General features: G+C 37.1%; 1 protein-coding gene across 4 annotated transcripts in view; it reads right to left on the reverse strand.

Annotated features, from left to right (window-relative positions):
* MCF2 (MCF.2 cell line derived transforming sequence) overlaps positions 1–13,714 on the reverse strand; it is a 78,160-nt gene that overhangs the window by 32,043 nt on the left and 32,403 nt on the right. For 2 of the 4 annotated variants that reach the window (XM_005896891.2, XM_005896893.2), the window contains 7 exons: positions 10,382–10,553; positions 8,845–8,892; positions 5,753–5,790; positions 3,638–3,726; positions 2,246–2,312; positions 1,010–1,125; positions 826–895 (listed from right to left, as the gene is read on the reverse strand). In XM_005896891.2, coding sequence (XP_005896953.1) covers positions 826–895; positions 1,010–1,125; positions 2,246–2,312; positions 3,638–3,726; positions 5,753–5,790; positions 8,845–8,892; positions 10,382–10,553 — 600 coding nt within the window. The remainder of the gene's footprint in view (positions 1–825; positions 896–1,009; positions 1,126–2,245; positions 2,313–3,637; positions 3,727–5,752; positions 5,791–8,844; positions 8,893–10,381; positions 10,554–13,714) is intronic. The other 2 variants (XM_005896892.2, XM_005896894.2) reach the window with 1 other exon arrangement.

A 13,714-nucleotide genomic window follows, 5' to 3' on the forward strand; every position in this document is an offset into this window, starting at 1 on the left:
AGGGTCTTTTCAAATAAGTCAGCTCTTCTCATAAGGTGACCATGATTTAAATGCCTTTAAATGTCAGGATATATTGAGAAAGGTTCTGCCGTATCCTTACTATCTTCTCACTCCATAAACACTTCCTGAGATAAGATATCTCCTTGGACACTTTCAGTGATCACCTCTATCAAACTGACTCTCAAGTCAAAACAAAAGTGATCTTTCAGGAAGTGGAGGAGCTAGATAAGCAGAGAATATTGTGAGAGAAAACTCTAATGGAGGAGAGTGTGATTATAGAGCCTGGGAAGTCAATTATACTAAGCACACCCGTGGGACACAGAGACATGAGCCTCCTTGAAAGATATTGTAGAACAACAAGAACACACAGCTCCCTGTTTTGCAAAGTTCCTGTGATAGATGCCTTGGTGTCTGAAAGCCAAATATTTGATTTGAAGACTTCACATACATTAGAGGGGACTATCAGGGCATCTCTCAGGCTAGAAATTAACCAAGCCAAGAATGGTGTGCCAAGATGATTCCAACTCTTGCATCTTCATAGTCAGGATGGTCCCTGGACTCCTGGGATCACCCAGGGGTCAGAGGTCACAAGCTGAGCCACTGTAGCATTTGATGCCACAGAATACAATAGCCATTTGTATGCTCCAATACACCATTCCTGTAACAAAACTTGATTTAGCATTAAATACTTGCTGGAGTGATGTGTCGCCTGCAAAAATAAAAGGATATAAAAAATGATGCCTACCTTGTCTCCAAATCTAGAAAATGACATGCTATGTTGGTGGCCTATATATTTATATATTTTGAAATAATCATTGAACTAACCCTTTCCAGGAAACAAGATCCCACTCTTTCTGGAGCATCAACACAATTTTCCAGACTGCTCATGAAAATGCTGTAAAAATTTCAAAGAAAAAAAATATGATTTTATGTGAAATATGCTATATTGGTCAACAACCATTTAAATAATAATCACAAAAAAAGAAAATTCAATTCAGCAATTACATACTTGTTATGGAATTCATATATTTCTGCCATGTTTCCAAAGAGAACATCCCTTTTACTTCTCAGGAGAGGTGGCATAAGAACAAACATCTCTGGATTATCCATCTCCGCTCTATAGCCCTACCCAAAATAAATATATTTATTCATTTAAAAAATAGTCACATCATCATTCGATTGGGCCACCAAAGATACAAGTACAGCAGAATGTATATGGGATTAGAGGGTAAAGTTGTTTGTAATTTTATTATTCATATCTTCTAGTTCCCCCAAGTTATCCACTATTACTATTATTTTCAATAGCAGGACAAGGAAGTTCAGGTTTTCTACTCAGTGGGTAGAAGAAAGGGACAACTTTTTGGCCTTTAGTGTAGCTAAAATGAAAGAAAATAGAAACCAGGTATGAAAGATGATATTACAGGTCATTAACTTCTCCTTAAACATGGAATAAGTGTTTGAGTTTTGCCAGACCAAATTAATATTACTAATATGACATTTGTAACAAGTGAATGCTTTTCTCCATACTTAGGGCTTTATCTTATGATCTCTAAATAGCACCCTGGGAATAATTATAACAATCCACTGTATTCCTAACAGAACAGCTTATCTCTTCTGTAATGAATTCTGAAGCCACAATCCTCACTACAGAGGGAGAACCTGAATGCACACATTTAACAATCAAGGAAGGAGACAAAAAGCTAAGTTTGCACTTCCTAATGAATTCCAGAAAAAGAATGCATGTGAATCAGTTCTAATGAGGTAGATGAAGTTGGAGCCTATTATACACAGTGAAGTAAGTCAGAAAGAAAAACACCAATACAGTATGTTAACGCATATATATGGAATTTAGAAAGATGGTAATGATGACACTATATGCAAGGCAGCAAAAGAGACACAGATGTAAAGAACAGTCTTTTGGACTCTGTGGGAGAAAGCGAGGGTGGGATGATTTGAGGGAATGGCATTGAAGCATGTATATTATCATGTGTGAAACAGATCACCAGTCCAGGTTCAATGCATGAGACAGGGTGCTCAGGGCTGGTGCACTGGGATGACCCAGAGGGATGGGATGGGAAGGGAGGTGGGAGCGGGGTTCAGGATGGGGAATACATGTACACCCATGGCTGATTCATGTCAATGTATGGCAAAAACTACTACAATATTGTGAAGTAATTAGCCTCCAATTAAAATAAATTAATTAATTTTTTAAAAAAGACAGGAAAATACAATATGAGTCACTTACCAACAAAACAGTAAACAGTTCCCTAACATATGCCCTCTCCGTCTGTATCAGCTCATTTAGGACGTGGCTAAAATGAAAGGACCGTATTTGTCAGTTATTTTATGGCTTTAGAATTGTATTGTAACATTTCATTTATTATCATGATAAATTGTCTAAGATGAAAATTAGCAGTGCAGAGGAACTACCCATGGTTTGGTTTTATCATCAAAATAAAAAATTAATTCTATGGTTTGTAGAATAAGTACTACCCACAAGACTCTTTAAAATGTATTTAAAAAAAAAAAAAGGAGTGGGGCTCAGGAGTCATTTTTAAATGAGGAAAAAAAAAAACAAAACTAATTTTATTTCCAACTCACTAAGCTTAAGAATCATTTACTAAAAACTCACAAATCTATTCCTAAAATCCTGGGGAATACTTTCTTGGACAGCACAATTTCTGTGCTATTGTTCTCCCTCTCTCTCTCTCAGAAAAAAATCATATAAGCATTTTAGACACAATTTTCCCTTTTTCCTCAGTAATGTTTTGAAGTTTTCCAAGACATGATATGAATTTATAATACTGGTTTTCCCAAATATAGATCATACTTAACTTTCTGTAGTAACTTTGTTTACTATCTCTTTAAAATAAAATAAAATACATTTTCCTTCCAATGTGATTTCCAATTGACATTGTATTTAAAATTTATTTCCTTACTCCCCAATGTTATCCATTTAATGTAACTTCTTTTTCTTTGTTTTTTGTGTTTTGGCAGCACCACACAGCATGCAGGATCTTCATTCCCTGACTAGGGATTGAAGCCATACCTGCTGCAGTGGAAGCTTAGAATCTTAACTTCTGAACCACCAGGGAAGTCCCTAATTTAACTTTTATCCTTGGCCTCTTTTTAATTTAATTTTTACACTTTTATAAATTTAACTAACATTTAACAATCTTTGCATATAACTCTGTTTCAAATTATTTGTTACTTGCTCCAAACTACTGGTTACTTACTCAAAACTCTGTGATATAAAATTTAAAAGGTGACTTCATATGTGTGGAATGTTAACATAATAATATAAAAGTGAATGAAACGATTTTTATTAGTACCTATAAAATCATATTGTATATCTACATAATCTTCTGTAGTTTTTGAAACATTGACCCATTCACTCTCACCTCTTTCATAAAAGAGGAGACTATGAATCTGAAAAGATCTAGTTAATTTTCAAGTCACATAAACAGAGCATAGGTTGGCCAGGACTTCTGACACCTTCTCTAGTGCACATTTGATCAAACCCAGCAGAACCATATTCTAGGAACTCAAAATTCTAAGTACATTTGCTTTGAACACTGAATCAGAGCCTCCTACTGGTAGATATGTATATGGGTGTATGTTAATAAATAAAAGATACTTCTTTAAAATATCCAAGCTATTGTCATTGTCCAAATTGGAGGACTGAGCAGAACTTCTCTTCTCCTGACAATCATACACTGCTTCAGTCTGAAATGAAAAGAAAAGTGAAATTAGCATCTATGTAGGTATAGTTCTTCTTCATGGAAATGTAGCCCAAATTAAGTTTTCTTCTTTCTACATTCTAACTATATAAACTAAAAAGTAACACTATGATTATGATTTTTCTCAGAAATAACTTTGATATATACTAGTTAAAATTATTTTAGTTGCCTAAGAGGACAGATTTAAGATATTCATTACAATTTACTTTATACATTAAGTAATGTTTCATCTCTGTAGCACTTCAGGGAAATGAGGTTAATTCCTAAAAAGTTGATTGTCCTGGGACTTCCCTGATGGGTCAGCAGTTAAGACTCTGCACTTCCATTGCAGGGGGCATGGGTTCCATTCCTGGTTGGGGAACTAAGATCTGGACCCAAAGGGAAAAAAAAAGTTGACTGTCCAGGAAAGGGAAAACCGAGTTTCAGAGAGCTTTCACAAAGGGCCAAGGTCACCTAGTAAGTGATAAAACTGCCAAACTCATGGTCAGCCACCATTATTACATTCCCTCTTTTTTTGGATTTTTGTGTGTGTGTGTGGACCATTTTTTAAGGTCTTTTCTGAATTTGTTACAATATTGCTTCTGTCTTAAGCTTTGTTTTTTTTTTTTTTTGGGGATGATGCGAGGCATGTGGGATCCTAGATCCCCAACCAGGATCAAACCCACACTCCCTGCACTGGAAGCACAGTCTTAACCACTGGACCACCAGGGAAGTCCCTCATATTCCCTCTTTAAAAGTGTACTTTAATTTCTGTATGCTCCATGTACCAAGTGTTATCATTTTAACTACTATAATTAAGACTGAAAATACTGCATACTGCACTTCTCAGATAGGTATGTGCCATCCACTCCTAAGAGGGTTCTGAAATACAAGGCTGAAAAGTTTTGAACCATCAAATTTTAAATGCCTAAGGATTGTGCAAATTGACTTGACTTGGAAGTATATGTGCATTTGGGAACTGGAATGACTAGCTAGGTATCTCACCAATGAAATGTACAGAATCACAGCCTTCTATTTTTACCCTGGGGATATGCAAATGAATAAATCCACATAGCTATTAAGGCAGGCATGACTTGAAACCAGAACCAAAAGACACGGCAGACTAAGGAATTTGGCATTCAGCCTGTTTCCTTCTTGAAACCAGAAACTGTGGCTGTAGAACATGATAATCGACATGGTGTGTCAGTATGGGTCATTTGCTAGCCTGCTAACAACTACATAAAACACTTAGAGCATTACCATGCACCACACAATACTCAAAGTACTTCATAAAGACTAGATTATTTTATCTTAGTTATACTAACTCCATAATGAGGGTATTCTCTTATTACCTCCATTTTATAGATAAGGAAACTGACTTCCAGAGAATTTGCCCAAGGTTATGCAGCCAGTAAGTGATGGAGGTGGGCTGAAGTCAGGCATTCTAGCCACACAATCTGTATCACATGCTATCCTGCCTCTGGGAGATACATTCTTGGCCTTATTTACCATCAAGAACATACAAAGAAAACGTAAGATGCTGCAGTTATGAGGCGACTACTCTCTGCAGATACCAGATTGTCATGAATAACTCAGAAGGAAACTTGAATCTACCAAGAAAAGAATAGGTGTGTTTTTTTAGCCTAGCAGGTAGTCCATTAGAACCTGTCCTTTGTCCATGCTTTCTACTTGCAGGACTGGAATCACTTATGAAAGGCATTTCGTTTTGTAAAAAGGTGCAGCACTTATTCAGCTGAATTGAGGTGCAGGCAGGAAAGAGAAACTAGAACTTATATGGGATGTTCTACAGCATTTATTCTGAACTGGAGCCAAGACTTGAGAAACTGCTCATACAACTGGGGCTAGGCCAGTACTGTAATTAGACATAACACAGCAGCAGCTTTTGCTTTTAGATATAATAGGCTTTCAAATGCACAATATTGGTTCAGTGAATGAAAAATACGGTTTTAGCCCCATCCTGCTTCTGCAACTACAGCAATAAAGCCAATTTTGAATTAATTAATGATATTTACTTTTGTGTTGCTCTGATTTTGTCTCCAAGTCTTCTTCCCTGATAGAGAAATATAAGAGAAGAATTTCAAACAAAAATTAAAATCAATACTTTCATAAAAATATGTGCATGTGTATTAAAAAGAGAGATTAATGTGCCAACATGTTTATATTAGTATTTTAAAATCACACTATATATAACAGATGATTGGTTAGACTTATTTATATGATTTCAACTTCTCATAGAGCATGATTTTGCCATGTATTCACCCATTCTCTCATTCATTGAACACTCACTGGATTGCTGAGCAAGCATGAAGCTAGGTGTTAGTACCTATGACTATTTGCAGATTTAGTTATCATTCTAATATATAAGCATTTAATCAAATTGTAGCTCACTGATTAACTGAATCAAAAAGAGTTTCAGGATAAAATCTCAATTTAACTAATAATTAGAGCATCTGACATTTATTTGGCACTTACTATATGCTGGACACTATTCTAAGCCCTATATGTGCATTTGCTTTTTTACCTCTCAAATTGACCCTTGAAGATAAGTACTACTTCTCCATTATATAGGTTAAGCATAAGATGTCCAAGAAGCAGAAGTGGTACACAAATCTGTATAATCTACTGTCAGAATTCATGTTTCTAAGCACTCTATATAAAACAACATTACTGAAGCACATTAAAATGCTAAAACAAAACCAAATTAAAAAAAAAACCCAACTTCATCAAAATTCCAAGCTTCCATCTTTCTGTTCTTCCTGTGTAATCTTTCTTTTTGTTCTGTTCAATCTTTCTATTTCATTTACAAAGGGTGAGCCCTTGTATTACCAAGCAAGGAGTCCACATGCTCCTCCAGAGTCCAGGGCATGGTCCAGTCAAAGACTAGGCCATTCAAGTTCCTAAGTCTCAGGGCTGCTGAAAAGAACCCTGCCCAGAAGGGCTGTGTGCATCACTTCTCACCATGAAAGGAACAGATTTCTTGTCCTTTCTGCCTCTACTGGGAGCCACTGCAAGGCCCACTCAGGGAAAGACTCTGCCGTTAATGAGTTCTCTAAACTTTATCCTTCTCTCCATTTACTTAAAATATATTCTATACAGGAATTTTTACCTTTATATAATATATATGTAAATGGATAAATATAAATTAGACTTAGTGGCAATTACCATATAAAATTAGTTTCTCAATAAATATTGATGTCCATCACTTTAAAGAAACTTGATATCCAGAGATCCAAAGTTACTTATAAAGCAAACTTAGGGAGCTTTACAAACTAGCTTTTACTAATTAATTCTTTGCAAATACATTAAGAGATGAAAAAGGAGTGCATACAAAATTTATGAGAAGTATATCTTTTTCGAAAAGCAAGGTATTGGGTTGGTCAAAAAGTTTGTTCAGGTGTTTCTGTAAGACGTTACAGAAAAATCTGACCTGACCTTTTGGCCAACCCAATAGATGTCTTCATTCTTTTAATAATGTGACTATGCTGCTGCTGCTGCTAAGTCGCTTCAGTCATGTCCAACTCTGTGCGACCCCACAGATGGCAGCCCACCAGGCTCCACCGTCCCTGGGATTCTCCAGGCAAGAACACTGGAGTGGGTTGCCATTTCCTTCTCCAATGCATGAAAGTGAAAAGTGAAAGTGAAGTCGCTCAGTTGTGTCCAACTCTTCATGACCGCATGGACTGCAGCCTACCAGGCTCCTCCGTCCATGGGATTTTCCAGGCAAGAGTACTGGAGTGGGTTGCCATTGCCTTCTCCGGAACTGAGCTTACATTCTAGCAAAAGAAACAGAAAACAGGCAATTATACTAAAGCTAGGAAGATATGAAGAGGGGCTTGATATCCCATAGTATAACACCTGACCAAACTGGGGTGCAGGAGAGGAGGAGAGGCAGGAAGGAAGAACTTACCTTAAGCAAGAGAAGAGAACACTAGGTGTAAAGTCCAAAGGGCAAGACAACTAGGGGCATTTAAGAAGGGAAAGTGGGAAACAGGGAGACTGCTATAGTTGTCAGGGCAATGGATGGGTGTTAGCTTGGATTAGGAAAGTGGCAGTGAGGGCTAGCAGGGCGGATTCGAAGAAGTGGAATTTTGGACTGATTAGAGGTGGGGATGAGTGAGAAAGAGGAGCAGAAAAAATGGCATCCTTTTGGGGTATGCTGAGACTGAGCTGCCAATAGGAAATTCAAGGAGGCAAATTGTAAATACAGACTCTGAAGTTTAGGAGAAAGATCGAGACTAGAGCTACAGGTTTAGGAGCTCAAACCATTTTATCTCTCACACACAATGTTCTTTCATAACTTCCCTCTATATGAAATATTAATTCAGCAAAATATTTATTACATCTTTCTAGGTGCCAGACACGGTGTTAGATAAAAGATTCTACTTGATGCAAATTAATAAAGATAAACAAAAACAACAAAAAAAACAGTTTGACTTTTTTTTTTTGGTTTAGTATGGTTGACTTATTTTATTAAAAAAAAATTAACACTTCCGTGTTGATTTGACCAAATCTCATATTTTTTTTTAACCAAATCTTATATATTTGACTTAGCAATTAAAAGTTTTGAAGAATTATTTGGACCTGATTGTTATAATTTCCATTACTCACAGACCAAGTAGGTAAAATGAACCGTGTTTGTAGCATAAATGATGCTCTGATTTAATTTAGGAACCATGATAGATAACTGATATAATCATTTATCCATCCATGTCATTTATTCAGTAAGCTGCCATCTTCCTCATAAATACCTTAGGCAAATTCAAGCTACTCCCAACAAATAGGCTTACTGTGGGTGACACAGTCTCTAAAATGAAAGCAAATTTATTTTAACAAATTTAAGTTAAAAGCCAATTGTTTTCTTTGTTTTTGTCTTACGAGTGGTCATCTGATAAAAGAGAATAATCCACTTTTTATATAGTTATTTTCCAATATAAGTGGATTGCTTATTATGAAAGCTAATGGATGCTTATGATGAAAAAAATGAGAAAGTTAACCTTAAGTAGAATGTGAGAAGGAACTGTTGCTGGTTTTAGGTGCCAAACTGATTTTTCACATGTACACAAACTCAGAAAATGTACTGATGAAAAGTAATAAAGATGGGTACCTTTTGAAAAAAGTTTACATGCTTGAAAGAAAGAATATCCAACTCCCACTGCAGAAAGAAAGTGTAATGCCATTAAATAAGAATATCAGAAAGAAAAAAAATGAAACAACACAAAACAAAATGTACTTTTAGTGACTAAGGCCTTGAACGGATCTTGGGCAGTCTTTTCAGAGCTCTGTTCCTCAACTGTTCAGAGGAGTTGAGCTTTTAGAGAACCATAAAGCAAGAGGCCTTCATAAGAGGGAAGGAATAGTCTAGTTTATTGAGTATTTTTAAGTATTCTACAATTTTTTAACTTTGCCTTCAGTAGGTATTTCACTTTGAAATCAATAGGCATTATTATTCCTAATTTATAGACAAACAAAACAAGGCAAAATCAACAAAACAGGTTAAGTGAACTGTCACTGGTCACACACCCCAGGAATGGAGCCAGAAATACAACTGAGTTCTGTCTTCTGCTTAGGACTATCAACCTATTCTATTCTTATTCTCATAGCTGTTGGTTTTGATCCCCTATTGGTTTTTGTTCTTCTTATCCTTTTTTTCCTAGTATCTTCTTAGTATTATTCATTTATGGCAATGCTTATAGTTTTATTTGTGAGTATATTTTTATATTTAATAACCATTAACTACATGACTTTTATCATCTTAGCTTAGTTACCTGCTTTCATCACTTGGTTTTAATATGATCTCTGCTGGAGCTGAGCTGGACTTTTATATTCATTATGCGTGGCTCAGGCTTTCTCTGATTTTCAAAGCAGTTCCCATATATTAATGAAGTCTCTGATTCTCTCAGATCAAAGAGATGGAATTTAGGCCCACCTTCACAAACTTAACTAACTTAGGGCCCCAAAGACCAAACTACTTTCCCCTAAGGGGCTCCAGAGGCAGCTCAAGGAAAACCTTGGGGCAATAGTCATCTTATTTCCAGAGTAGCTCAATACCACAGAGAGCATCATTATTTTATCCCACAGAACTTAGAAAATAGAAATAAATATTACATGTTTAAAATCGTCTACAAAGATTAAAACAAGTAAATGAACTCTCTAACAGTTAATTACTAGCAAAATTATTTGATTTACCTGTACGTCTTTAGAAAAGTCAATCTATTTGATTATCTAAGCCATTCACTTATTAGAAGCCTATAAGAACCAAATAATAGTTTATCCCTATAAGTGGTAAACGCATGTATGTATATACTATTTTCATATGCTTCCTTGCACCTGCTGAAGAAAAGGGTGAATTGTGAGTTTGATGCTAGTATAAAGTTCATATTCACTGCAAAATTGGGAAATTCAGCCCAGATTTTCATCATCCTGTACTGTACTATATTACTACTATGTTTAATTATTGTACAATAATCTCTATCATGACTCCTGCCTTCTGCAATACAATCTGCACATGACCAAGGATGCTTAAAAAAAACAATTCCTATTTCTCAGGATTGAAGAATGAGTTCAGTATTTACATTAAAAGTAACAAAGTAAACAACAGCAAGAAGAAAAGAGAGAGAAAAGGGGAATCTAAGATACTCTACCTTGTGTAGGTGAAAAAAATGGTGCTCCAGATCTGACCAAATTGTCAGAAGCAGATACTACAAATGGAATCGGCCTCACATGTTTATCTGTCAGGTTTCGGAAACCAGCCTGTTGGTTCTCAAATATACTTCGGATGTTTTCAAGCTTGAGTTGGATGGTCTGCATTTGAACCTGCAGGTTACATAAGAAATCTATGAAATATTTTCTGAAATGGGGGTCATAACAAATCCTATTACATTTCTCAGTCTCAGACAGATACAAAATTAATTTAGACTTTAATATACAACTAGAAGAAATTTAGGAAAGTAATGGGGAACAGATTAAGGCATTATTTCACATGGTTACAAAACCAGAAGGTCTCGACCAAAACAACTTGAAGAAGAAATTTATCAAGCAATCATCAAATAAGTCAGTCACTGAATAGGTGATTTACCCTTCATTGGCTGAAAGGGGATAACAGCTAGAAAAGAGGGCGTGTTGAGCACAAGAAAGCTACCAAGTTAAGCGCTGTCACAGTAGTTTGTTATGTTTTAGCCTGCAGGACATTCTACAGTTCACCATGTTATACTGGGTTGGTCAAAAAGTTCGTTTGGGTTTTTCTGTAAGATGGTATGGAAAAACTGGAATGAACTTTTTGTCTAACTCAGTAAAAGGCTCCTCAGAGGCACTGATGGATAATGTACCCTTCTGGCCCTCCTATATGATTTGAGGCAGCAAGAGTTAGGCTTCGTTGCTTCTAGACTCACTTGGTTATCGCCAAGGCTATGTTTCTGATCTTCTGCGGCATGCCCCTAAGATCTGAAGCTAAACATGGATTTAAATACTATTCTAAACTTTGGAGTCAATGAGACACTTTAGCAGCAAATAACATCACAAGATGCTCTTATCTATACTGTGGAGAGAGAGTTTGATGGCAGCTGCAAGGGGGTGGTGCTGAACTAACCTAAGCTCTCTACCCTGCCAACACGAGCTTCTACTGCTCCCCATTCCCCAGGTAGTCCCATATCCTTCCTTTATCACTTTATCCTCAAACTGAGTGGGATAGCTGGATCTGTGTCTACAGAGCATCTTCTGGTGGTCACTGCAGCAGGAAGGAAAGATGATCGGCGTAGACTGTTCTTGATATGGGCCCAATATCCTATGACAGTTTTGGACATTTCTCGAAGGATGCACAAGAAAATATATGTGAAAGCTGCTAGTAAGTGAAAAGAGTTTAAAAGTAATGCAGTCATGGGACTTCCCTGGTGATCCAGTGGTTAAGATTCTGCACTCCCACTGCAGGCTACATAGGTTCAATCCCCAGTGGAAGAACTAAGATGTCACATGCCATTCAGCCAAAAAAAAAAAATGTTTTTAATTAAAAATCATTCAAAGCTCAAAAAGGAAATTCAGTTGAGTTTGGTTCAGTCGCCCAGTCGTGCCTGCCTCTTTGCAACCTCATGGACTACAGCATGCTAGGCTTCCCTGTCCATCACCAACTCCTGGAGCTTGCTCAAACTCATGTCCATTGAATCGGTGATGCCATCCAACCATCTCATTCTCTGTCATCTCCTTCTCCTTTGTCTTCAATCTTTCCCAGCATCAGGGTCTTTTCCAATGAGTCAGCTCTTCGCATTATGTGGCTGAAGTATTGGAGCCTCAGCTTCAGTATCAATCCTTCCAATGAATATTCAGGACTGATTTCATTTAGGATTGACTGGCTTGATCTCCTTGCAGTCCAAGGGATTCTCAAGAGTCTTCTCCAACACCACAGTTCAAAAGCATCAATTCTTCAGTGCTCAACTTTCTTTATGGTCCAACTCTCATATCCATACATCACTACTGGAAAAACCATAGCTTTGCCAAGACAGTTCTTTGAGGGTAAAGGATTGTCTCTGCTTTTTAATATGCTGTCTAGGTTTGTCATAACTTTTCTCCTAAGGAGCAAGCGTCTTTTAATTTCATGGCTGCAGTCACCATCTGCAGTGATTCTGAAGCGCAAGAAAATAGTCTGTTACTGTTTCCATTGTTTCCCCATACATTTGCCACGAAGTGATGGGACAGGATGCCATGATCTTCATTTTTGGAATGTTGAGTTTGAAGCCAGCTTTTTCACTCTCCTCTTTAACTTTCATCAAGAGGCTCTTTAGTTCTTCTTCGCTTTCTGCCATAAGGGTGGTGTCATCTGCGTATCTGAGGTTATTGATATTTCTGTCTGCAATCTTGATTCCAGCTTATGCTTCATCCAGTCCAGTATTTCGCATGATGTACTCTGCATATAAGTTAAATAAGCAAGATGACAATATATAGCCTTGATGTACTCCTTTTTCAATTTGGAACCAGGCCATTGTTCCATGTCTGGTTCTAACTGTTGCCTCTTGACCTGCATACAGATTTCTCAGGAGTCAGGTAAGATGGCCTGGTATTCCCATCTCTAAGAATTTTCCAGTTTGTTGTGATCCACAGAGTGAAAGGCTTTAGCACAGTCAATGAAGCAGAAGTAGATGTTTTTCTGGAATTCTCTTGCTTTTGCTATGATCCAATGATGTTGGCAATTTGATCTCTGGTTCCTCTGCCTTTTCTAAATCCAGCTTGAACATTTGGAAATTCTCAGTTTATGTACTGTTGAAGCCCAGCTTGGAGAATTTTGAACATTACTTTGCTAGTGTGTGAGATGAGTGAGATTGTGCAATAGTTTGAACATTCTTTGGCATTGTATTTCTTTGGGATTGGAATGAAAACCGACCTTTTCCAGTCCCATGGCCACTGCTGAGTTTTCCAAATTTGCTGGCATATTGAGTGCAGCATTTTCACAGCATCTTAGGATTTGAAATAGCTGAACTGGAATTCCATCACCTCCACTAGCTTTGTTCATAGAGATGCTTCCTAAGGCCCATTTGACTTCACATTCCAGGATGTCTGGCTCTAGATGAGTGACCATACCATGGTTATCTGGTGGTTATCTGGGTCATGAAGATCTTTTCTGTACAGTTCTTCTGTGTATTCTTGCTACCTCTTCTTAATATATTCTGCTTCTGTTCGGTCCATACCATTTCTGTCCTTTATTGTGCCCATCTTTGCATGAAATGTTCCCTTGGTGTCTCTAATTTTCTTGAAGAGATCTCTAGTCTTTCCCATTCTCTTGTTTTCCTCTCTTTACATTGATCACTTAGGTAGGCTTTCTTATCTCTCCTTCTAATCTCTGTAACTCTGCATTCAGATGGATATATCTTTCCTTTTCTCCCTTGCCTTTCACTTCTCTTCTTTTCTCAGCTATCTGTAAGGCCTCCTCAGACAACCATTTTGCCTTTCTGCATTTCTTCTTCTTGGGGATGGTTTTGAACCCCACCTCC

Source organism: Bos mutus, chromosome X (genome assembly GCF_027580195.1).
Source record: "Bos mutus isolate GX-2022 chromosome X, NWIPB_WYAK_1.1, whole genome shotgun sequence".
Classification (NCBI taxonomy): Eukaryota; Metazoa; Chordata; class Mammalia; order Artiodactyla; family Bovidae; genus Bos; species Bos mutus.